Source organism: Lygodium microphyllum, chromosome 5 (genome assembly GCF_053477565.2).
Source record: "Lygodium microphyllum isolate KBCC chromosome 5, Lygodium_microphyllum_v1.1.10, whole genome shotgun sequence".
NCBI lineage: Eukaryota > Viridiplantae > Streptophyta > Polypodiopsida > Schizaeales > Lygodiaceae > Lygodium > Lygodium microphyllum.
The window spans coordinates 104,580,683-104,607,382 of NC_141139.1; the positions used below are offsets into that span (position 1 = coordinate 104,580,683).

Consider the following 26,700-nt stretch of genomic DNA (forward strand, 5'->3'; position numbering starts at 1 on the left):
TATTTCCACAGAAAATCTCTCCAACAAGCTCCAACTATTTTGCCCATCAGTTATGGCACCTTAAGCCCTTCCTTGATAGCGCATATACATGGACGAATTTGTGTGGGTTTGAATACTAGCTTTTTCGTGAATACATGGACAAATTTGTGAATACATTAGTTATGGCACTTTAAGCCCTTCCTTGATAGCTCGTATACATGGACGAAATTGTGTGGGTTTGAATACTAGCCATTCAACACTCTGATGCCACTATTGGACATGCAGAAAAACTTAATCCAGTTGCTGGAAGTCAAAAATTTTCAGAAACAATGCAGCAACCAGAAATGGCCAAGGGACGAGGAGACAACAGAATAAGAGGTTATACAGCACAAGGCAACCAGCTAACGCTACAATTTTGGCAAAATATTTAAGCCCAAGTATTGCACATTCTCATAAGCACAACTCTTGACTCAAACTTAGATCATATTAGGGACCCCATTGCTTCAGTGAAATAATTTGCTCTATCCATAGCCATTGTGTGAAGCAAATGAAGAACCACTGATTTGGAAACAAGAAAAGGCTTGCAACCATCCACTACCATTCCCCTTTTTGTCCCCTCAATTGTATTCAGTGATCAAAGATGTTCCTCATCTTGCACTGGCCAGATTTTGATGCCAATTGAGCTACATGCTTCACGGCATCTGCAAACCCCTTGCATTACCCAGTCTCCTGCCTGAAGAGGCATTGGTGGTAACTCGTTTACCATGTGCTCTGGAAAGTGAAGCTTCATTAAAGAGTCAGCAGTTGCTTCCATATCCTGCAAACTGGGTCTTAATGTCCAGCTTCTTTAATGTTTAGAATAGTAGAGACAGGCATCCCATCGATAAAAAGCCACTATCAATGGCCAGAATGCAGCAGTTATACAATATTAATCCTTTCAAAAGATGCAAGCACAGTTTGAGCATCTTGAATGATTGGAGAGCCCCTTCTACTCTTCTCCACAATGCGCTTGATCAACAGTTGACCAAGCTGATCATCCAAATCTTGAGAATCATCATTGCCCCCAGCCATCGTCCATTCTCCAGGGCTCGAAGTAGATCCATGTTGACCAGGGCTACCTAGTGCTTCTAAAACCTCTTGACCACTATAAATAAACTGTTTCTCCTGTTTGTTAGGAGTATTTGCTCCAGCAGGAAACAAAACTTCTTGGTGCCACTCAGGAAACGGAATTGCATCATTCAGCACTTCAGCTCCAGATTGATTGTTGCTGTGACCACAACCAACCGTTCGCACATCCATGAACTTTATAGAGCATGGAGTGCTACCAGATGTGTCAGCAGTCTCATCTGATGAATCAACTGCTTTCAGATTGGCACATGTTTGCTCGGGCTCTGGATGGTTACATTTGTGGCGAGAGTTTCTTCTCCTGGCAATAGGTCTTCTTTTTGATGAGATATTACTGAACCTTGGCATACCTTCATTGATTTCACAACCATCACCGCTACAGAAATCTTCTGCTAAAGATAACAAATCAACTTGTTCCCAATAATGGTCAGGAGCCAAATTTACCTGATCAATATCCTTTGGCATGGAGTCCTCGAAAAGTTTATGAGGAAATTTATGATCAGTATCTACACCAAGTCCAGTTGCATCACCTGAGACTTTGGAAAACTCTTTGCATGCTTCATTATATGCATCTAGTGCATCACCTCCCAAAGTAATGAATGCAGTCCTATCTTTCATTTTAGACCCTTTATTCATTCTAAACAGACCATCCATATCTTGTGTGGCAACATGCCCTTGGGAAATAGGAGAAGCATTGGGTGAATCATGAAATGATAGACTCTGCAGTTTCTTGCTGTGCAGCTGTATACTTGATGGGAAGTCTTTCTCGTCACTTGGGGAAAAATTTTGTGAATCTCTGCCAGCTTTTGTATAAGCATCTCCGACACATCTCTCTCTCTCATCTACAGAATTCACATGACCCAAAAGAAAAATGAAAACCAATGAGCAAGGAATTCTACAACCAAAAAAAGCAAACAGTACTTAAACCATACCATGAGTAAATCCCTTCTTTCCCCGTAATTGAATTTCATCTTCTTTGGTCTGCAGCGTTTTTCTCATAAGTTGAAGCTCAGCCTCAAGCTCCAGAATCCTTTCTTCCTGCCTTACTTCTAAAACCTCGTGCAAGCGCCTTGATAATTCTCTTGGAGACACAGCATAGTTGCTAACATGAAAGTCATCATGCAATGAGTCACTTCCCTCATCATCTTCCGAATCTAACCCCGTTCCACAAGGCAGGCCACTGACTGAAAGTTCACCCTGTACAAGGCTCCCAGCAACCTCTGTTTCAAACTGTGAGAAAGCACTTTAGTATATCTATCACCATCTTTGGAAGTCTAAACCCTCACAAACGGTATAATATGCCCTAACAAGCAGACTCACTTATCAGTTCCCACAAATAGAGGAAATTCAGGCTAGAATGCTACGCTCATACTGACTACCTCAAAAGAAGTCCAGACTTTATGCAACCAACTCAGTCTGAGGTCAACCAGATGGAACATGCTCAATGTGCACAGAGAGAGAGAGAGAGAGATTTAATTTACGAAAAAAAAGAGAGAGATATTTAACAGTCCACACAAGCCAACCAAACAGAATGTACCCAAAACACTGGCAACACAAAACACTATGACAAATAGCTAACAACAATTATATAATACAAAGCATAGCTGAGTCAACTTACATCACTTGCAACAGAGTGGTTCAATGGGTTCCCAACATTCAGGCTGAGCTCCATTCTCTCCAGCTCGGCTTCTAGTTCTGCTTCCAACTTAGCCATGTCTTTGGACTGTTTGTTCCCAATAGGCAAGGATTCATCAGTGAGGGAAACCCTCATGCTGTTAAGAATCTGTGAAGCACTTCTCACTTTATATAGGGTATTCACTACAGCAGTTTGCCTTGTTTCAACCACATCTCCTTTCTCAGGAGTCGCTTTAAAATCACATACTTTCAAGGTCTCCCTGCCTTCAAGCTCATTTTCAAGGTCTTTGATTAGGCATTCAGCCTCTCTGAGCAACATGGTTAGTCTTTTGACTTCACGCATGTTGGACAAAACAGTAAACATCATACCCACTCCAACTCCAAAGTTGAATAATAGACCTTTCCAAGTTATTTCAGTTGATCCTACAGACATCACACAGGAGAAATTAAAGCATCATACCATAGAATGTCTGCAGCAGACTCGAGAATATTAAACTTTATAAATTTCAGTAAGAATAAACTGTGACGGCACGTGTCATTATTTTGTGCATTGAAGAAGCCATCAAACTTCAAGACAGGGGCAAGACTCCAGAAAATAAATGAATACTAGTGCCTGAATATACAGTATCTTATTACTAAAACATTTCAAGCTGAGACAAAGTCAATTCCTTACCAACCAGAAAAAACTCCCAATAATTGATCATTCCTTGTAACACATGCCTACACTCTCCAAAAAAACCATGCAGTCAACCAGCATTTACAAGCAGCAAAGCAGAGGGGCAGTCAGCAGTCAAATAAATAGGGCTTGACATAAAGACCTGGTCTTTTGTGTTGAGAAACCACTTCTTCTCTCTACACACTTCATTTAGGGTTTCGCATTGACAGCCAAAAAGGGCTGATGTCCACAGGTCACTTTTTCAGTGGGCATCCACTCAGTAGTGCGCCACCCTAGACAGCTTATGTCTATAAATAGGCAGTCACTTCATTCATTCTCACACACCACTTCAGTCATTCTTCACCCCTCTTCTCCCATAATTCCAATATCCTCTCTCCTTGCCACTGCTGCCCACACCCCTATTGGAGGACATTGCAATTCGTGATCACCTTTCACCTTCCATTCATCCCTACTACTGCGTTTTATTGCGGCATTCAGTAGCTTGGTCATCTTCCCGACGTCTAAGGACTGCGCTTCGCTCCCTCAACACTTGGTGATCATCTTCTTCATCCCTAACGGCATCAAAGGACTACGCTTCGCTCTCTTGATAGCTGTCCTTCACCTTCCATTGATTACTTCGATAGCCCACTGCCCGAAGGACTACGTTTCGCTCTCTTCATTGTGCAAATTCCCCATAGGTGCTACTGCATGATTCAGACAAGACAGTGCAGCCATCTTCTAGCTTTGGCTCCGTTGCATCAACTTTTCTTCTCATAGCATGATTTTGTGTATCATCACCGTGTTCTTGTGTTTTTGAGTTTCTCTTCTCTCTATGTTTGCTATGCACACACTGTGTTTCTCCCTATAAACCCTAATATCTCTCTGCACCATTGCATATTTTGACATGGTATCAGAGCGCAAAAGCTCAAAGAGCTAAAGACCCTATTCATCAAAGAATACAAAGATAAGTTGCAGGTTTGGCATCATCTACTGATTTTCCCCCCTTCTACTGCACCAACAAGGAGACTAAGATACCCTTCTCTTCCTCTCCCTCCCACTCTCCCTTTTACAGGTTGACACTCCAGTGCTATGACTTCTCCACAAGCAAATGGACAAACCATTGGGTGCTCCTCTTCCGGCATCACCAAACCTCCCACCAATACTTGCCGACATGGACCTTTGCTCCCTACCCTGGGCCACAAATTTTATTTTACATCGGCTTTCAAATTTTTATGCTCTAGGCCATAAGACGCATCTGATGTGCACTAAGTCCTCTCCAGCAAATGGAGGATTGTCAAGCGCCACAACCTCCTCACCACCGCTGTAATGTGCTACGGAGGCTACTTCTACATCTTCTAGGGTTTCAAGAATTCCAAAGTTTATTTTACATCAGCTTTCAAATTTTTATGCTCCAGGCCATAAGACGCATCTGATGTGCACTAAGTCCTCTCGAGCAAATGGAGGATTGTCAAGCGCCACAACCTCCTCATCACCGCCGTAATGTGCTACGGAGGCTACTTCTACTTCTTCTAGGGTTTCAAGAACTCCACCTCAACAACCTATGGTTCTACAATCCGCTGCTCCCCCTATTGGGTGTAAAGTCCCTTCGTCTCCGTGTACATAGTCATATGGGTGTGAACACACCCTTATTGTACCCTAACATATAAATACATTCTTTTATTCTTTGTGTACCATTACAATCTAGTACACCTATCTTTGAGCTCACTCTCTCTAACTCTCAACTCTGTCACTCGCGCCTCGATCTCGCACTCATTGCGCACTCTCTTCCCTTCAAACTGGTATAAGAGCATTGGTAACGATGTTCGCGCTTCCCAAGAAGTGCGAATCAGGTTTGCACAAGAGAAGAAGCTTGCTTTTGCACAGCAGTCGACAGCTAAGGTGACACGTGTAAGTGTCAGGTCCAAGACAAGCAGTAGTCGACAGGTGATAGGGCAGTCCTAGCAGACCGAAGACGACAGGCTGTAGACGTCGACGGACTGCTATGCAACACGCGACTAACACATGACTAGCAACTGCTGCGCGATAGGTGACATTTGCAAAGGGGCAGGTCTAACAGGGGAACCAGTGTGGCAATTGGCGGGCGACTGGAGGCGTACGTGTCAAGCAGTTGGACGAGTGACAGCCCATCACACGACGTGACTGTACGGACGCCAGCGGACCGTCAGTCACACCACGTGACCCACCTAACGGGTCAATCGACCCCGTCACTCCAATTTTTTTAAAGTCAAAAATCCATTTTCCTTCAAAATCTTCTTTGAATTTCACCTTGTCTTGACGGGGGTTTGCATGCGCAAGCACAGTGCGCAGATTTCTACAGGTTTAGGCCTAAAAATTTTGGGGTTGTTCCAGATTTAGTGTTGTTCATGCATAACTGAGGCATCTGCATCAGAAATTGTAGACATTGTGCGCATTCAAATTGGGGATTTTGCCAAATTTAGTGAAATTTTGCTCATTTGAGTGAATTTCTCAACATTGAACCCATAAAATTTAGGGCTTTTGCTGTATTGGTGAAATTTTGTTCAGCTGAGTCAGATTGGCTAACATTGGTGTACATTTGGACCCGAGAAATTTGAGGCTTTAGAAAAATTTTGCTAATTTTGCCCATTTTATGCTTTCAGGAACATGTTTTAATGCAATCGAGGCAGACCGGTCAGTGAAATTTTAGGGCTTTTGCTGAAATCTGTGGATTTTGGCAAAGTTGATGCGTGAAATGCACTTTGGGAATATTGCTGAAGCAATCTTGTTGCCATAAGCACAATGATTTGAGCATTTTTTATCTCTCACTTGTGCAATTTTGGAGAAATCGCAAGGATTTCTTGATGTTTTGTGTATCAGAAGTTGATACGAGCACATATGTATGTGGTACACATGTTGGACAGCTCCTATTGAGTTGTATTGCTGATTATTCATGTTGCAGCAGTCTTAGTGATCATTTGCAGATTTGGGATTGTTGCAAATGAATTTTTGGTGATATTGCTGAAGTGGGAGTTACCTTGCAGTGATGTATGCATTTAATGTATGCTGAAATTGCAGTCATACTACTGAAAGTCATTTGTTCTACTGCTGTACATGTACTTGGACTGAATCTTGCTATTATTTGCTGAAAATTTGGGCTGAAATCAGCTGAATATTCAACTCATTTTTGCTGTCATAAATTGCAGCATTGAATTTCTGGTATATTGCTGAAAAATGGCTACAAATGCTTCTAGCAGCAGTGACACTAAATCCCTCTTTGAAATCAAGAGGTTTGATGGCACTAGAGCTTTGACTTGTGGAAGGATAGGATGCAAGGCATTTTGTTTCTAAAGGACTGTGAAGATGCTCTCTTGGAGACTAAGCCTGCAGCTATAATAGATGTGGACTAGACTAGACTTAACAAGAAGGCCATTGCATACATTAAGATGGCAATGTTTGATGATGTACTTTCAGACATCAAGCATCTTGATACATGTTATGCTATAAGGAAAAAGCTTAAGGACACTTACGAAAATACAACTCCTCTAAATTAAGTGCATCTTACGCATAAACTTGTGAACATGGGGCTAGATGAGTCTAAGCCGGCATCTGAGCATTTGAGTGTTTTCACAGGGGTTTTGAGTCAGTTGCAAGACTCTCGTTTGGCGGCTTTCAATGATAAATTGAAAGCTATTTTCTTATTGATGACTTTGCCTGACAGCTGGGAATCTTTGGTTGTATCACTTAGCAACAACTCCGCTTTGACTTTTGATGGTGTTAGAGGTTCAATCCTTAATGAAGAAATTAGAAGAAAGTCTAGTGGTGAAAGCAATGGCTCAGCTTACCATGTAAGAGGCACGTCTAAAAAGAGGGGTAATGTAGCCAATAAAGGCAAAATCAGAAGCAAAAGCAAGGGCAAACAGCAAGATGTCACATGCTATTAGTGTGGGTGTTAAGGACATAAAAAACCCAATTGCCGATACTTCAAGAAAAAGCAAGAAAGAAAGAAACAGTAGGATAAGAAAAAGAAGGATGATAAGAAAGATGATGACAGCTCTTCCTCAAAAGAAGTTGCAAAGGCAAATGTTGCATCTAGTGTGGTCATTAAAGAGCTTCCTGACACTAAAGAGATACTTGTTGTAGCCTCATGTAATGATGCAGATATTATGGCAGCAACAGGTGATATGGCATCACCAAAAAGGAGGTAATTGATACCTTACTTTCAGCTCATGATGAGCTGTCACAATCATGGATAGTGGACAACGGTACCTCTTTTCATGATTCCCCCTCTTTGAAGTCATTTTTTGAATACACTGCAAGTTGCCTAGGCAAGTTTAGTTGGGTAAAAACTATGCACGTGAGATAGAAGGTGTTGGCACCATTCATTTGGCCCTTGAAAATGGCCAAGAGCTAATTTTACAGGATGTCAAATTTGTACCTAGCATAAAGAAAAGTCTACTATCAGTTGGTCAGCTTGATGCTAAAGGGTATTTTACTACCTTTGGTAGTGGATCTTGGAAGGTCCATAAGGGCTCTATGCTGATTGTTAAAGGCAGCAAAAGGGGGACTTTATATTACTTGCATTGCAAAGCATTACCTAGCAAATTCTTGGTTGTGGCTGAAGTCCATTCACAGATGGAGCTTTGGCACAAAAGACTTGGTCATATGAGCTAGAAAGGCCTTTAGGTTCTCTCCTCTTTAAGGAGATTTGATGTAAACGGCTCTAGCTCGAATTTTGTAATAATTGCTAATATGGAAAACAAGTGAAGTCTCCTTATTACTCTGGTGTTGTTAAGAAGTCTAATTGCTCTTGACTTCGTACACTCTAATGTGTGCACTATGCCTATAAATTCGTATGGGGGTACACGCTACTTTGTTACTTTCATTGATGATTTCAGTAGAAAGTCATGGGTGTATGTACTTAAGAGCAAAAAGGAAGTGTTGGATGCTTTTAAAAAGTTTCATGCTTTTGTTACCACACAGAAAGGGCTTAAGTTGAAAGCCATAAGAGCAGATAATGGGGGTGAGTATGTCTCAAATGAATTTAACAAGTTTTGTGAGATGCAAGGCATTAAGAGGAAGTTGACAGCCCCTTATAATCCTGCATCAAATGGCGTGGCTGAAAGATATAATCGCACACTTTGTGAGAGTCACATGCATGCTGTCCACAGCTAATCTCCTGCAGTAGTTTTAGGGAGAGGGTCTTAAAATTGCAGTTCATGTATGCAATCGCTCTCCCAAATTCATTGGAAAGCATCCCTGAAGAGGTTTGGTCTAGCAAACCTGCTTCATATGACCATTTGCGTGTCTTTGGTTGTGATGCCTTTGTGCATGTACCTGTAGAACAGAGGACTAAACTAGACATGAAATCCATCAAGGGCATCGTTATGGGATATGGAGATGAGAGAGAGATGGGTTATAGAGTTTGGCTTTCTCAGGGCAGGAAGATAGTACACAGCCGAGACATAGTATTTAATGAGGCAAAGTTGCTTAAAAATGCTACGCACGGTGATCTTGACAAAAAGAAGGTCAAATTTTAGCATGAACAGCCAGCCATTCAATAGCCATTAGCTGAAAGTTCTGTCCCTTTTGATGCTAAAACTGAGCAGCAACCTATTGTGCTACAGCCAGAAGATCATGGACAGCAAGTTGATGCATAGGATGAAATAGGACAGCAAGAAGAACATGCTGAAAACAGATTACAGCAGCAAGAAAATGCTGAAAATCAGCCACCTGGTGATGGTGTGCACATTCCTCAGGAGGTAGGCCCACAACCTGATAATACAGATCATTGGGTAAGAAGGTCTACACGTGTCAGAAGGCAGCCACAAAGGTTTCAGCCATCTTTGGATTGCATTTTGTTGACTGATGAGGGTGAGCCCCAGACATTTAAAGAGGCACAGTCATGTGAAAACAAGAGAAAGTGGAAACTTGCTATGCAGGAAGAGATGAAGTCTCTATATGCAAATAACACATGGGAGCTTGTACCTTTGCCCAAGGTAGGAAAGCTATTCCTAATAATAAATGGATTTACAAAGTGAAATGTATTGATGGGAAGCCCAAGTTCAAGGCATGGCTAGTTGCTGAGGGCTATACACAGAAGGAAAGCATAAACTTCCAGGAGGTTTGTTCACCACTGGTGAAGATGACTACGCTCCATGTTTTGTTTGCTCTCACTTCATCCTTGGATTTAGAGTTGGATCAGATGGATGTGAAGATTGGTTTTCTTCATGGTGACTTGAATGAAGAGCTGTACATGAAGCAGCCATAAGGATTTGCTATTCCAGGAAAAGAGCATTTGGTTTGTAAGCTGAAACGCAGCTTATATGGGCTGAAACAAGCCCCTAGACAATAGTACAAAAAATTTGATACCTTTATGCTCAGCCATGGATTTAAACGTAGTCATGCAAATCACTGCTTATACACTAAAAAGGCTAATGATGGAAGCCTTATTGTGCTGGTTTTATCTGTGGATGACATGTTGATTGTAGGAAAGCATAAGAGTACTTTGAATGCTCTTAAGAGGCAACTGAATTCAGCCTTCTCCATGAAAGATTTGGGGGCAGCTGAACACATTTTGGGCATGCGCATTAAAAGAGACAGAGGGCAGAGTTTGTTGTTTCTCTCACAGGACAAGTACATTAGCAAAGTACTTGACAGGTTTAATATGGCTGATACTAAGCCTCTTAGTGTGCCTTTACCGCCACATACAAAGCTTAGTAAAGCTGATTGCCCTAAGGATGATGCAGTTGCTAGTGCCATGAAGGCTATACCTTATGCATCAGCTTGTGGATCTTTGATGTATGCCATGGTTGCAACTTGCCCTGACATTGCTCAGGCAGTGGGAGTTGTTAGTAGATTCATGTCTAACCCTGGCAAGCCACATTGGGAAAAGCAGTGAAATGTATCTTTAGATACTTGAAAGGTACAAAAGAAAAGTGTATATGCTATGGAAAGGGTACACTAGAGCTACAGGGATTTTGTAATTCGAACATGGCAGGAGATCTTGACACTAGGAAATCTACCAATGGGTATGTTTTTACTTTGGCTCGTGGGGCTATCTCTTGGTGTTCAAGATTGCAGAAAATTGTGGCATTGAGTACTATAGAAGCTGAATATATTTCAGCCACAGAAGCTTCTAAGAAAGCTATTTGGCTTGGCTGTCTGGTCAAGGATTTTGGTCTTTCTTCACGTACTCCAGTGCTTGTTTGTGATAGCCAGAGTGCAGTATGTCTGGCTAAGATTGCCATGTTCCATGCACGTACCAAACACATAGATGTTTGGTATCACTTCATTCGACAGGTCTTGGATGATGGTCTTGTCACACTGACTGAGATCAAAACCCAAGATAACCCTGCAGATGTTCTCACTAAGTGTCTTGCAAAGGCTCAACATGAGCATTGCATTCGTTTAGTAGAAGTTGGTTAACTTAAAGGTACCACTTTGGGCCTTTAAGAGGGAGGTTGTTGGGTGTAAAGTCCCTTCATCTCCGTGTACATAGTCATACGGGTGTGAACACACCCTTATTGTACCCTAACATATAAATACATTCTTTTATTCTTTGTGTACCATTACGATCTGGTACACCTATCTCTCAGCTCACTCTCTCTAACTCTCAGCTCTGCCACTCGCGCCTCGATCTCGCACTCATTGTGCACTCTCTTCCCTTCACCCCCAAGAGATAATGATTGTTGGATACCGTCCCCTCAGTAGTCTACTCCTTCGAGAGACAATGGCTATTTGACACCTTCCATTACTTCAGCTCCGTAGTCCCCTCCATTGAGAGTCACTGATTATTACCCACCCTTCGCTCTGCATAAGCCTCACCTTTTCCCACCCTCAACTACTCAAGTTCAAGAGGCCATCTCTAGGAGTTCTTCGACATCATCGACACCCCAAGTACATTTTTCAACATGACCAACAACCCTTTCTTCGACATCAGATGATCCAATGTTTGTCTCTAGCTATTTGGATATACTCAATCATGATCCAGTGTTGAAACCAAGACCTGGTAGATAAATGTGCTCCTCATAAATGCCTTCTCCTCATCAAGGGGGCCCACAAAGATAGAGTCAATCATTACCTACATAGTTACATGAGGGGTGGGTGGAGCATTGATCTCCAACACACATTTGATTGATGCCTAAGCCAAATGCTAAGCAAAGCATTAAAAATACATGTCTCTGTGACAGCATACAATTATGGCAACTATTACCTCAACTATACCTCTTCACCGTATCCTTGCTATGGACAATCGACTCAACTAACCTTCACATGAGAAAATAAAGGATAACTACTAAGCTTAACATCCTACATATGAAACTACTCAAGGACCTTCTGGATGTACTCCTTTTGTGACAAGTAAAGGAGTCCCTTAGCGCGATCGTGCGTGATATGTACCTCAAGAATATGTGAGGCCTAGCCCATGTCTTTCATCTCAAAGCTCTTCTTGAGCTAACTTCTTAAGGCATCCAGCTCATCATGAGCACTTCTTCAATGTGGACTTGACATAGTGCAATATGCACCGCACTAGATCCAAATGTGGCCTCCATGGAAGCTTCATAAATTGACTCTCCAAACCAACCATATAATTTAGGTTTGGTCATCAAATAGATAAGGTTGCCCATAATCTTCTGATACATAGTAACATCCTCAATCAAGTCACCCTCATGTGCATTGAGCTTAGTATTAACATCCAAAGGTACAAAAATAGGCTTGCAATTAGCCATATCATACTTCTTCAACATATCCAATGCATTATGTCTCTGTTAACCATATACCCTCTAGAGTCTTGATTATCTAATCAACATATCATCGACATAGAGTACCAAAATCATAAGGCTGTCATCACGAGCTTTCTTCTTATATAAACATGGATCCATATCATTGCAAGTATATCCTTGTGAATACATGAAAGCATCAAACTTGTAGTATCATTCCCTAGGTGCCTGCTTAAGGCCATAAAGGCTCTTTCTCAACTTACATTCTAGGTGATCCCTACCTTTTTCCTCACAACCCTTACGCTATCATTTTTCCTTTCAATAGAACAAATGCACCCCCAATTCTCTTTTTATTTTTTAAGTTTGTGCATCTTCAATCCCTTCATTCCAACCAACCAAGCCTTTGGCCGTCTCATCGCCCACTATGGCCCATACTCTTCCAAAGGACACCGCCAATTCACGGATCCTTGTTTGAGTCCTGCCTTGCTATCTACGGCCCCTACACAAATGGGGAAACCTGATTTCCAGCCATCCTACTACTACATTTTCAATCTACAGCTGCCACCCCATGTTTCTTGCTCTAGTAGCTGCCCAATATCAAATCAATCCTCTATAGCTGCCACCCTCACCTCATCTACATTTGGTTGTTGGTGGACTTCTTGAAGCCAGAATGTTCATGGTTGGTCTTATGCTTATATACATAGCATTTCAAAATAACTAAGGCAGTAGCATTTGCCTCTTTAAACTGCCCATCTATCTATGGATCAAACGAAGATGAGAACTTTAGGGTTGTACCAATGTTCAAAAATATGCCTCTCCAAAACAAACTCATCATGCAAGGATCCCTGTCACTCACAATAGACTATGGAATGCCACAATATTTAAGGATATTTTGCATGAGTAATCTTGCCATGTGGATCCACAATTATCTTCTTCCTCACCAAAATGAAATGAGTCTATTTGCTAAACCTACAAATGTCTTATCTCCTCATATTTCCTAGGTGTCCTAGGAAGATCAAAGATAAAATCCATGGCTATGTTATCCCACAACCTATCAAGGATAGGCAAAGATTGCAACAAACCTAGTGCCTTCTAACAATCAAACTTGACCTTCTAACATACTATGCACATATGTACAAAGTGATCCATATCACATCTCAAAGCTGCCCAATAAAGAAAGTCTCAACTGCTTTCATTGTAGCATCAATGCCACAATGCCTGCACACAAAGGTGCATGACTTTCAACCATAAGCTTGGCCCTTAATGGCTTTGTGAAACATAATCCACCATGCATCATAAGAAAGCCCTCTTTGAATATATAGTGCTCGAGGTGCTAATCATTTGATAGCAATCAAACACCTTAGCAAAGTCCTCATACTCAAAACAATGCATCAACAACATCATTCTTTTTACCTTCCACGTGCACTTTCTAAAAGTGAAACATGGATAAGAAGTTCATATTGAGCTAAAGTAAGCATTACATGCTGAATTAGCCTCTTAAATAGACCCAAAAATGCTTAATTAATGAAAACCCTAAAATGATGCACGGTTCAAGAGAGTTTTAAGAAAGTGCATGGTACGAGGTCCCAAAACTTTCTATAAATAGGTACACTGCCCTTCATTCAGCCCAATCACGTTTTTGCAGGTTTCAAGCTCTCTAACTACACTACCTAGACCCCATTCGCGAAGGACATCTCAGCCAAAGCTACCCATTGCTGTCTACATCAATTTGGCGCTTGTTTCCAACCTCCATCTTGCTGCTTTCTCACCTTCCAGCCATTGCCTTGCTGGCCTAGCTCCACTGCTGCTGCATTTGCAGCGTAGCGACTTGTTCCGCACCTAGCAACTGCATCTAGACCACTCCCCGTGTGCAGCCAGCGACCTCTACACACTATCGTTTTGCTAATTCTGTTGTTGCCTAGCTTGGAGGAGTGAATCAACATTTGCATTTTCACTCTCCTATTGCTACCTTGGTGCCTAACACTCTTCTGAAGGCTATGCTTGCAGATTTTCTCTCTTCTCACTACCTATCTACCACCAAATCCAACATCCTCTATTGCATATGCTGGCGTTTGACACTCAAAAGGTTACCTTGCTACATTTGGGATCCATCTAGAGTACGACATACTCTCTTGCTCAGCACCTTTGCCTCAATCCTTGAGACACGAGAGTTCAAGGTACAATTTTCACTCCCTATACAGTTTGTTTGCTGCATGAGCATTGTATATTCAATATTCAATCATTCGTTCAAATTTCCATTGTGTTCATTGTCTCTCAATTACCCTAACCCTAATTATGTTCTATTGAGTTTATGCTTTGTCGTACACTTGCACTTATGTCTTTGCGTTATGGTATTTGTTCACATGGTATCAAAGGAAGATTTTCTTCCACAAAAACTCAACCTTTGATCTGAAAGCCCTTCACAAGAAGCACGAACAACAAGAGGGCAAGATGACTTCAAACATAACTTCACCACATTATCATGATGCTCCTAAGCCTAGCACATCGACACACAAGACAAAGTGGGCTTCACAACTTCTCCTCCTTCCAACATGGCCGGAGAGTCTTTGAACTACCATGGCATTCATAGACTATAAGAGATCTCACCAGCCAAACACGATCACATCCTCATGTATCTAGCTCAACAGTAGATTGAAGGTAAATTTGAGTTTTTCCCTTTAGGTTCAGACCACCAATTTAATGATTTCACAAAAAGGACGAAAGCACAAGCCAAATACGATCACATCCTCATGTATCTAGCTCAACAATAGATTAAAGGTAAATTTGAGTTTTTCCCTTCAGATTCACACCACCAATCTAATGATTTCATAGAAAGGACGAAAGCCTCACAACAGACTAGCCATCTTGATGTGGGAAACTAGCATGGAGTACAAATCATTTCCCTCTCTACCACCATCAACTCCATCCTTACCTCTTTCATCTTTTCCCCACACTTCTCCACCTTCATTCACTCCTAGGTCAAGTACACATTACTATTTCTCAATCATTTGAGTTTACTTCCTCTTTTCCATAAGATATAGGTGACGCTCATTAAGGAACTCTTCAAACTAAGTATTAGTTCATTAGCTCCGAAGAGAATAGATTTTTCCATTTGTACTCAAGAAAAGGTAAGCAAAGGTTGTAGGAATCTATGGTGAGTACTCCTCCATCTTTTCTTCAGTTTTTACATCTCATGGTCAATTGGATTTTGGTGATTCATATTTTCAATCATTTACATTTAATAGACAAAGGGAATCTAACACATTTCCCATAGCTACACAAATGACAAATCCATTTAATCTTGCACCCATCCCACCCACTAGTTTTACTCCAACTTCCTTTCAACCTCCATTAAGTCCACCTTTCATGTCTTCGCACATCACACCAAGGTCCTTTACCCGTAGGCTCGCCCTTTAGCCCCTCTTCTTTTCCTTATCCAAGTGGTGTCTCCATGATGGAGGTTCATCCTCCCATCTTCACACTTTCGGGTTTTTCACGGCTTGGCAATGCCACCCAATCATTACCAACCTCTTAAACAAACCCAAAAATGTTGAATTAATGAAAACCCTAACATGGTGCATGATTCGAGAGACTTTTAAAACGGTGTGTGGTACGACTCACGAGATCTCGAAACTTTCTATAAATAGGTAGGGTGTCCATTCAGCCCAATCTCGTTTTTGCATGTTTTAGGCCCTCTAGCTATGTTGCCCAAACCCTATTCATACAAGACATCTCAACAGAAGCTGCCCATTCCTATCTACATCAGTCTCACTCCTATTTCCAACCACCTCGTTGTTTTCTCACCTTCCAACCATCGCCTTGCTGATCCAGCTCCATTGCTACTGCTTTGCAGCATGGCAATCTGTTCCACACCTAGCAACTACATCTGGTTCACTCCCTGCAACAGCTAGGGACTGTCATGAGGACATGTATTTTTGAAACCTCACTTAACATGTGGATTAATTTTAATCACATGATTAAGTAAATGTTGCACATGTGAGGTGCAAGTGGGGTTAAAGTAAATTTATGAGCCCGGAACCTGAAGAAATCACGGAACAACGAAGGCAAAAGTTGCTATAAGTTATACCACACAAGTACTTGGTGGTATCTGGTGCCAGTTATTGGCCTAGATCATCCATTTGGCCATAAGTGTCAATTGCTGACACTAGAGAAGTGGCGTTTAATGGTACCTAAAGCTAATCTGATGGTCAAAGATGACACAGAGACACTTCGGAATGGAAGTTGCCTAGCCAATTTAATTATTGGCCAATTATATTATTTTTCAGGGCACCCAAATAATTATTAGATTAACTTTCTATATTTAAAGACTGAAAATAAATATTTAATTGCTGAAAAAACCATTTGGGAAGACTGTCACTTGTCAAAAATGCCCATGCAAGACTTAAAAACGTCTTTAGGGACTGGAGAGAAGCATTTCTATAAATTCAGCCTGCAAAGAAGAAGGAGGGGAGGCTGCTGGTCTAATTTGCAGCCATTGGAGGTCCTTCTGAGGCTGCTAGCAGCAGGAGAAGACCAATCAACAACAGGAGACAGCATCTACAAGCTGTTGAGACAGGGTAACAGCTGTAAATGACTGATTTTCTTCAATTCTTTGCATCTACAAGTTGTTGTGGCAGGGCAGCAGCTGCATTTGACTGATTTTCAGTCATTCTTCACGACAAAACTCTGATTTTTCTCTCTCTACAACTTTTCTTGTCACAAGGGCGTGAAAATTTGATGCTTTGCTTATGTTTAATTCACATTTGATTAAAGGATTAATCAAATGTGCAATTAAAAGACGCACATGTGTTGCACATGTGAGGTGCAAGCTACTTTCTCACAGTTGAAGACCGAAGGACCCTATGAAAAAGATGGGTGTCAAAGGCAAAAGTTGTAACAAGTTACACTTGTTAAATTCTAGGTGAATTTTGGTGTCAGTTTACCCCTAGGACCATTAATTGGCCATTAAGTGTCAGTGGTGACACTAGGGACTAGGCATTAATTAATGGATTAATGCTTGTCCAAGGGTCAATTAATGCATGTGACCACTTTGGGTTGCAAATGGCCTAGCCAATTAATTTTTGGATGGGCAAGGTCAATTTTCTAGGCATGGATTAAGGGCTGAATTAATGCTGGAAATTCCTGAAAATGGATTAAGAAAGCTGCCACTTGACAAAACTTTCCCATGCAAGTGGGGAAAAGGCTAAATAGGGCTGAAGGGAGAGGGAAATCTCATTTTTTCATTTTGAAGCTGTTGGAAAGAGATGTTGGATTGTTGCTGCCAGCTTTTGGGGCCAATTCCCAGCCATTGGAGACCATTTTGGTGATGGAGATTGCATATTCTTGACCTTGGGAAGCTAACAATTGCTGCTGATGCACTTTCTCCTGAAGATCACAATCTCTGATGCTCCTATTGTTGTTGGTGCATCTGTTTGGGGCTGGTACAACAGGGCAGCAGCTGATTTTGATCAGTTCTTCGCGACAAATCTCAAAATTTTCTCTCTCTACAGCATTCTCTCATCTTTTTCAGCATATGCTCAGCCATTCTCAGCAATTCTCAGCCATTCGGAGGAGATCTCAGCCATTTTTGGTGGACTGATCTGTAATTTCTGCAATAAACCCTAATTCACAACAGAAATTAGAGTTTAGCCGCCACCTTGGGATCCGTGCTAGAGATTGAAGGCTCAAGGGACTGAAATCAGCAGCTGATAATTGAAGATTATCAAGGGATTTCAAGAGCCAGCCCATCCCGAATTGATTTGGGGCAGCATTTGGCCAGCCAAGGGTCAAATTGGAGAAGAAGTCCTGGGTGAAACAAATGGCAAATGACCTAAAAGGCTTGCTGGACATTTATGACAGCAAGAGCAATTGGTTAGCAGGAGGAGATTGAAGAATCTCAAGTTGTACTCCTTCCAATTGAATGAAAGCTAAAGAAATACCGCAAGGGGAGCCAATTTTGGGGCCAACAGGGTATCTACTGTCCAAGAATGTTATGGTAAAGTGTGTATTTCATTTTATGTGCATTTATTTATTGCTGTAATTAACTCTTAAATCAGGTTATCACCACCCATTCCAAGAAGGAAGGCTGGTTTCATTCCCTCTCATCTCCCAACCATTTCACAGCCTTGCTCCGAAGATCTCAGCATTTGGACCCTTGGGGGCTGAGAAATTTCAGATTTCTCTACTGTAAGCCCTAATATGCAGTAAAAATTAGGGTTTAGCAACAGCCTCAAGAATCGTGCCAGAAATTGGAAGCTCCAAGACTTGGATTGAACAGGGCTGAAGCTGTTTTTAGCCTATTCAAGTGGAGGGACCGGCAAACAATTGAATTTGGGGCATTTTCCGTTTCCATCAAAGCGGGTAAAGACAAATTGATTGCCCGAATCAAGGGGCAAATCGGATTAAAGACTTGCTGGTGATTCATCACAGTAAGGGGAGTTGGAATACCGAAAGGGATTGGGAGAATCCCATTGTATTTCAACTTATTCTTCAATAAAGCTAAAGAAATACCAAAAGGAGTGCCAATTTTGGGGCCAATCGGGTGTGCATTGTCCAAGATCAGTAGGTAAATTTGTATTTTCAGATTTGCATTAATTGTTTGCTACTATAATTTAGTTGTAATCAAGGATTTACCACAGAAGGAAGGCTCGTTACAGCAACCATCTACACACTATCATTTTGATGATTCTGCTATCACCTAGCTTGGAGGAGTGCATCAACATTTGTGTTTTCACTCTACTACTATCACCTTGGCACTTGACACTCTTTGAAGGCTACATTTGCAGATTTTCTCTTTTCTTATTACGTGTCTGCCACCAAATCCTACATCCTCGATTGCGTTTTCTAGTATCTGACGCTCGGAGGCTGCCTTGCTATGTTTTGAGATCCGTCAGGAATACGACAAACTCCCACTCAGCACCTCTATCTCGGTGCCTTGCTATGTTTTGAAATCCGTCAGGAATACGACAAACTCCCACTCAGCACCTCTATCTCGGTCCTCAAGACACGAGTTTGGGGTACAATTTTCATTCCCTGTACAATTTATTAACTACATGGCCATTGTACATTCGATATTCAATCACTCATTTAGATTTCCATTGTGTTCATTGTCTCTGAGTTACCCTAACCCTAACTATGTTCTGTTGAGTTTTTACTTGATCGTACACTTTCTTTTATGTTTTTGCGTTAGGGTATTTCTGTGAGAGTGCGCAACGGAAGAAGAACACGAACACAAAGGAGGAGAGAGACAGCAGAAAATGAAGGAAGAAAATCTGCACTGACTGTAATGAATGCTGAATACAAAACTGTGGACTGATCAGCCCCTGCACGCAGCCCGAAGCGTCAGTGAGGGCACCAGATCAGGCTGATGATGACGGCAGCACCGAAGACGGAGGAAGATGACGGAGTCAGAGTGTGCACCTGCCAAAGGAGGAGGGAAGATGATAATACAACTGACTACCAAGTGGGAAATGGCTATAAATAGCCAAAAAACCCAAAAACTGGCCGACCTGAAATTTGAGGCCATAAATATGTCCGACCAGCATTTAATGCTGGTAAAAATGCCAGGAATGCTCAGAAAAATCCCGGAAAGGGTGGACAATGTCCGACAGGTGAGGTAGGCTGAAGAATGCAGAAACTGCCCCGGGAAATGCACATAAAATCCCGACTGGAGGAGAAAATGCACTGAAATGCAATAAACTGAGTACTCTAGAATGAGCTACCTCCTCCGTCAAAACAAGTGATAGACAAGTCAGAGCTCCTAAAGTCCTCATCTGACTCAGACTAAGGCTCACAGGCAGGAGATGACAAGGCATGACAAACATGACTGCTAACACCCCCTCTCAGATCCTGAATGTGGCGGAAGGCCAAGGGAGAAACGGATCCTGGGGTGGCAAGAGGAATGCCAAGGTCGATGAAGTCCGTCGATGTTGACTGCTGCTGAAGGAGCTCCTCACAATCCTGGAAATCCCCGTCTAAAACACTAGGGGCCAGGGAATCCACAGCCGCATCACCGAGATCGTCCCCCTCTGAAAGGGATGGGAGGTACGAGGGAACCACCAGAGGAGAGGGTGGGGGATGGGAAGGAACCTGTGGAATAGAAGGTGCACAAGCGGGAACGGGTGTAGCAATAGACTGCCTCGGAGGACCCTGCATTAAAGAAGGGGAATGGAACCTGTAAAGCCCGCTCTCCTGCCAACCTGTAGATAAGACAACTCCTGTAAAAGAATCCTCAATAACAACGGCATGCTCGGTGAAGATCACTCGTGTGCCAAGCCTCGTAAGACCATAAACTGAGAGGAGGGGAAGGCCCAAATCCGGAACATGTAGGGCCTGGGAAAAGGAGCTCGAAGGTCGGTCGGTAAACAAAGGCAATGTGCCAACACCACTAATAGGCACCGATAAAATGTCACCAACAGTGACTGAACCCTCTGATGGACGGAAATCCTGTAACAAATCACCTCGGGGAGTCATATGACTAGAAGCTCCACTATCAACCAGCCAAGGCCTCTCAGAAGATGAGGCAACCATTGAAGAAGGCTCCTCCAAGTCAACAATATGAAGGAACACTGACTCATGGGTAACCGCTGGAGTAGAGGTAGAAGGCTCAGATATTTTAGCTCCATCCTTCGCTCCTGGACGAAGGTGAGGGTACTTCTTCCAACATTTCTCCTCTGGATGTGTCCCTTTCCCACAGTGTGGGCACTTCGGTCTCTCTGAATCTGAGTCAGAGCCTGAAGAACTGTCCGTCTGCTTAGCCTTTGACTTCATCTTCTTCTTATTCTGTCCTCCCGAACCTGCAACAAAGGCTCTAGTGGAGTCGGATCCACTAGCACTGACCTCTCTGAGTCGCTCATCATGCTCCAAGACAAGCGGGGATAGCTCCTCCCATAGAAGCTTCTCACGGGTCCTCGATGTAAGAAGGCTGGTGTAGAAGACATCAAACCGAGACAATGGCAGCTAAGTCAAAAGAATCATAGCCATGTCTTCAGAAGATATCGTCCGACCGAGGGATGCAAGCTCATCCCTCATATCCTGTAATCTGTTGATGTGGTCCTTCATGGAAGAACTATCATCAATAGCGAGCATCCGCAACTTCTTTTCAAGAGATATCCGGTGGGCAAACGTCTTTTGTTGATAGAGAGACGCGAGCTTTCTCCACACGTCAGCTACAGTCTGCAACCTGTGAACATGAACAAGGACAAAATCCTGCAAACTCAGAAAGAGGAAAGATCTGGCTCTAGAATTAAGCCGATCCCATAAGGCTGCACGATCCATAGATGTCCCATCTGCGGGATCCACCTTAGGCCGGGGAATAGGAACAGAAACAAGCTCCCAAAGATCGAAGGAGGCCAAGATACACTCCACCTTGCAGGACCATAGAGAAAAGTTGGAGCCATCCAACCGGTCCTCTTTGGGCAGCTGAGGAAGTACGGGTACCTGTACAAGGGGTACCAAAGGCTGCATCTTCGGCCCACTGGAAGGGGACCGCCGAGATACATGAATAGAAGGGGGACGGGAAAGAGGAATAGACTCCGGACGACGGTCCTCGTGATAAAAATCACACCTCCGTTCAAATGAGTGTCGAGACAAAAGCTCATCATCTGAGTTATCAAAGCCCGTAAACTGATGAGAAGACATCTTCCAATCTGCAAAACACCAAACACCAAAGAAAACTTTGCCGATGCCGAATAATGACCAGCAGTCTGGTCACCAACCACCAAAACGCAGGCTGTGATAGCCTACAAACACCTGGAGCTGCAAAACGCAAGGATATCTGATGAAGATCACCAGAAAAGAAGCCGCCAGCACCAAAACGTAGCCTAGGAGTGGATCGCCAGCAGGAGATGAGCCACCAGGAGTGGAAACGACCACCAGATCTGCAAAACGCAGCTTGATGATGTGTCACCCAGCTGAAAGAGGGGCTGCCTGATGGAAAACGCAAGCAGAAGTCGTTTGATGACGTGGCAGCCTTTGGAGAAGTCGTCTGCAGCAAACGCAAGAAGAATGGCCACCTGGAGGGGCCGCCTGGGCAGTTGGAGATGAGGTGACAGCAGCAGAAGAGGGGTGAGGTATCTCTCCACAAGGTTAGGTCCTCCGTGCTCTCAGTCAGGCTCTGATACCATGTGAGAGTGCGCAACGGAAGAACACGAACACAAAGGAGGAGAGAGAGACAGCAGAAAATGAATCTGCACTGACTGTAATGAATGCTGAATACAAAATTGTGGACTGATCAGCCCCTGCACGCAGCCCGAAGCGTCAGTGAGGGCACCAGATCAGGCTGATGATGACGGCAGCACCGAAGACGGAGGAAGATGACGGAGTCGGAGTGTGCACCTGCCAAAGGAGGAGGGAAGATGATAATACAACTGACTGTTGAGTGGGAAATGGCTATAAATAGCCAAAAAACCCAAAAACTGGCCGACCTGAAATTTGAGGCCATAAATATGTCCGACCAGTCAGCATTAAATGCTGGTAAAAATGCCAGGAATGCTCAGAAAAATCCCGAAAAGGGTGGACAATGTCCGGTAGGTGAGGCAGGCTGAAGAATGCAGAAACTGCCCCGAGAAATGCACATAAAATCCCGACTGGAGGAGAAAATGCACTGAAATGCAATAAACTAAGTACTCTAGAATGAGCTACCTCCTCCGTCAAAACAAGTGATAGACAAGTCAGAGCTCCTAAAGTCCTCATCTGACTCAGCCTGAGGCTCACAGGCAGGAGATGACAAGGCATGACAAACATGACTGCTAACAATTTCTTCACAGTTGACCCATCGCATTTACTTCTCAAACAACTTAATCTGAGCAAGAAAATATCGTAGAGTTTGATGGCCTATCTATACAACAAAATCAGCCCTTGACATATAGTGTTTCCAAGTAGAAAGAGCATGAACTACAACAAGCAACTCTCTCTCATAAACCTGCAAACTTTTCTCAGCACACTGTAAAATTCTACTCTCATATACTATAACATGTTCTTCTTACATTAAAATGGTACCCACGTCATTCAAGCATGCATTACATTGAACAATAAAGGCTTTTCAAAGATCTACCAAGATCACACTAGATCCAAAGTAAGCTTTTCTTTCAGCTTACTAAATGTTACCTGGCCATGTGAATTGAACTCTCTTCTTTTGCAATGCATAAAGGGGTGAAGCAATTTCAACAAAATAGAGTATGCACCTTCTACACTACAAACAAAACCCTAACAGTTATGTACATTATGCAAGGTCCCCAAATGAGGTTAGGTTCAACAAAACATAGTATGTACCTTCTACAGTACAAACAAAGCCCTAAAAGTTGTGTACATTATGCAAGATCCCCAAATGAGGTCAACTCTGTATTGCTTCCACTTTTGCAAGATCCATACAAAAACACTCATATACAAAACTCAAAAACAAAGAAAATGATGAATCATGTACAACAATGATACAATGAAAGAGACTCGAGGTTCCATTCTCTGGGAACAACACTAAGGTGAGCAACGTCAAGTCAATGACACAACGATCAAGGCTTAGAGATGATTGCACTTTCTTGACTAACCAAGTCGACAACACCTATACAAGAATTTGCTTGAGGGAATGAAACATTGTCCTTCAAATAGAGGAGTCGATGATGAAGATGATGATTGCTCCAGATGAAGACATTTGCAATCTAATGATATGGACAAGAGGCAAGATCAATGATGAAGACCTCCAATAGGCAGCTATTGGATACGAGGGGCTAAGACTACTGTAGGATGATCAAAAACACAAAAGTATTCAGAGGAAAAATCTCCGTTAAAGTGGCTACAAACAAGCAACGAGTGGTCTGCCCTTCTGAAGAGCAGCTCTTTTGCAAAGGAAAACTAAAAGGTAGCAATCAGTATATGCCTCCAAAATATAAAACACAAGGTTGTTGATGAAGAATCAATCACTACCCATTGATAAGAGGTAGGACACTAGTGTGGTGGCACATCCTTTTGACTCTTGAGATGAGATGACATGGAACCAATCATGATGGAGATACTAGAGAGGGTCTCTAGAGGTGACCTATTGAAAGCCTTGCTTTATCTACTTGTTCAAGACTTTGACTATAAGATTAGCATTTGACATTCTATACCGTTCTACAAAATCACCCAAAATAAATGCATTTGAAACAACCTACTAATGATACCTGGGATTTCAAAAATCACCCCCAATCAATGCACTTGAAACAACCCTCACAATATTAAAGACCCATATTACTATCCTCTCTACCAAATGAAAAGCAAGAGTCGACAAAATCTTTTAGTACAACAAGTGAGATCTAGAGAGAATCTACAAACCATAAGCCTGCAGAAAATGTAAACAACATGACCTCCAAACAATAAAAAAATTGCCTCACTCTTAAGGATCTACACATTGCTATACATAGGAATGGGAACAGTGAGCAATGCATGGAGAATCGAGTTTAATGAGACCAATGAGGCTTTGGGCGATATTAGAAAGCAAATAATAACCTTTGCTTGGGGTTTTTGTGTTTCTTTTACCTCTTCTCAAACCATAGCCTGCGCCATCAACAACAATAATATGCACACTATAACTAACTTACTAAACACACATGTACAAAGAGAGAGAGCATCTGTGTGTGCATGTGTTTACAATTCAACCAACATGTGCTATGGGATATAAGCATTCAGTAGTTGTATTAAGTACTAAGGTAGCTTGCCTGCCACAGAACTGCGTGTGATATCTGACTTGGAAGATCTTCCACTTGAATGTCTAAGTGTCCTCTGTTTGCTGCTTCTTGTTGGCTTTTTTGACAAAGGAGGCAACCCAATTGCATAATTGACTGTTTCATTTAATTCTCTGCGCTCCGGAGGTCCAAATTGACTGTCCACATTTTTTTCCAAGTGGTCCATTAAAAGCTTATTTTCACCACTAGTAGAAGAACAGAACGATGACAAGGAACCAGCTGCGGAATACTCTTTATCTAATTGAGCAGAAAGACAGCTCTCAAGAGAGGACATAGGCTTTTGTATTACAAGATTCTTTCGTCTAGATGTAGAACCTCTACTTCTCGCATGTTTGCGTGGTGTCTTTATTTTTCTAGAGCTGCAATCCTTACTTCTAACTACCTCTCCTTGCTGTGCAAGTAGACTATCTGCATCCAACACAAAAACACCTTCGGAAACATCCCAAAAACCTGGCATCCATGATCCACCAAACACAAAAGCTTCATCTTGAGTTGTTGCAGGGCTAATAGTAGCATCCTTCATGCGTTTTCCAGAACCTGCTTCTCGGGCACTGTTTCCACCTATGGCTCTGGGTCCCCTACTCAAATCACTGGTCCGCTTTCCAGAAGATGACCTTGACAAAACAGGGCCACTAGCACCTCCTGACTCCCATCCTTCATTGATTGCACCCTGTGTCTGTCGACTCGATAAATCCTCAGACAAATGCAATGACCCACCACTATTCTCACTGAATGTACAGTTGTTCTCACTTATAGACTTATTCAGAGCCCCTGCGCAAGTCACATCTTTAGATTTTAGGTCTGTGTCAGATTGGCTGAAAGAGTCATAGCTTTTTCCACCCTCCTGAAGCATGTTCCTATCTTCCACATTGCTGCCTTTTGGTTCGGCCTTATTCTCGGATGAGGTTTCACCAACAGTATTCGCTGGGACTTGAGTACTCCTAGGGGACTGTCGAATCCATTGAGGATTCCCCTTCCCACAAAGTAGCTTTCCGGCATGTCGACCTGAGTTAGAAAAATGCCGGTACTTCCCCCTGATGGGACGGCTTGGCTGGCTGGATGACCCAGCAGTATCATTATCCTCCTCCGCTACTACTCCTTTTGCCTTCTGTGAATTCTGCCAACATCTTGCCAAGTAACCAGACCCAGCAGCAGCCAGGAGAATCCAAACCTCCATTTTAATAACACTGGATAATAATACACTTGTTGAAAACAGGTATCATGCTATTAGCATCATGGAGATCGTCATCAATACACTTATGCCTGAAGTGCTGACAGGAAAAGGACAGAAGCTTATCAGATGAAAAGGCCCTGAGAACACAGTCAACTAAGCTCATCTAATGCCGTTGGATCTGCCTTTTGGATCACTATCCCATCGATTCCTTTCTTATGACGCCAATGAGGGAACATCCGGTCTGGAACCATTCAATGTCTGTGAAAACGTCTCACCTCCGTGATTATAAAACAACAGAAAAAGAACCAGATTAAGAAAGCTCATTCCAACGCTGCCGCCACAGCACCTGGGAGTAAAGGAAGCCTGCTTGCGGCGAGTGCTGTCGTAGATGCAGATGCTGCCATCACATCACAAAGTAGACAAATTACCAAAACCTCGCCATTCCACGCGGGATACCATGTCTCATCGGATGGAGAGCAACAGCTTCAATGGCCAGCCAAACGGAAGCAGGCACATAATTCCCCTACAGCACTAATAAAGTCATCGCAAAATCCAGATTCTTCTTCATCACAAGCGAATGAAAGAATGTATGGCCTGCAACGAGGTTCTGCGAAAAGGGAAAGGGGAGGAAGAAGGAAAAGGAAATGGAAATGGAGTTAAAAGAGTAACAAAGCAGCAATTCGGATGATGGGAAAAGGGGGAGCGGGGGGGTGAAAGGAA

At 42.6% G+C, this 26,700-nt stretch overlaps 1 protein-coding gene across 2 annotated transcripts; it reads right to left on the reverse strand.

Moving 5' to 3' along the window:
- LOC148036238 (uncharacterized) lies at positions 1–26,700 on the reverse strand. 2 transcript variants are annotated; one of them, XM_087678247.1, is made up of 5 exons: positions 26,327–26,700; positions 24,780–26,238; positions 2,723–3,162; positions 2,037–2,334; positions 1–1,946 (listed from the first exon to the last, which is right to left on the reverse strand). In XM_087678247.1, the coding sequence occupies exons 2-5, from the start codon at positions 25,981–25,983 to the stop codon at positions 898–900; spliced, it is 2,991 nt and encodes a 996-aa protein (XP_087534373.1). In that variant the 5' UTR covers positions 25,984–26,238; positions 26,327–26,700; the 3' UTR covers positions 1–897. The 2 variants fall into 2 exon arrangements, with proteins under 2 accessions (XP_087534373.1, XP_087534372.1); XM_087678246.1 differs by having other exon boundaries at positions 24,780–26,700.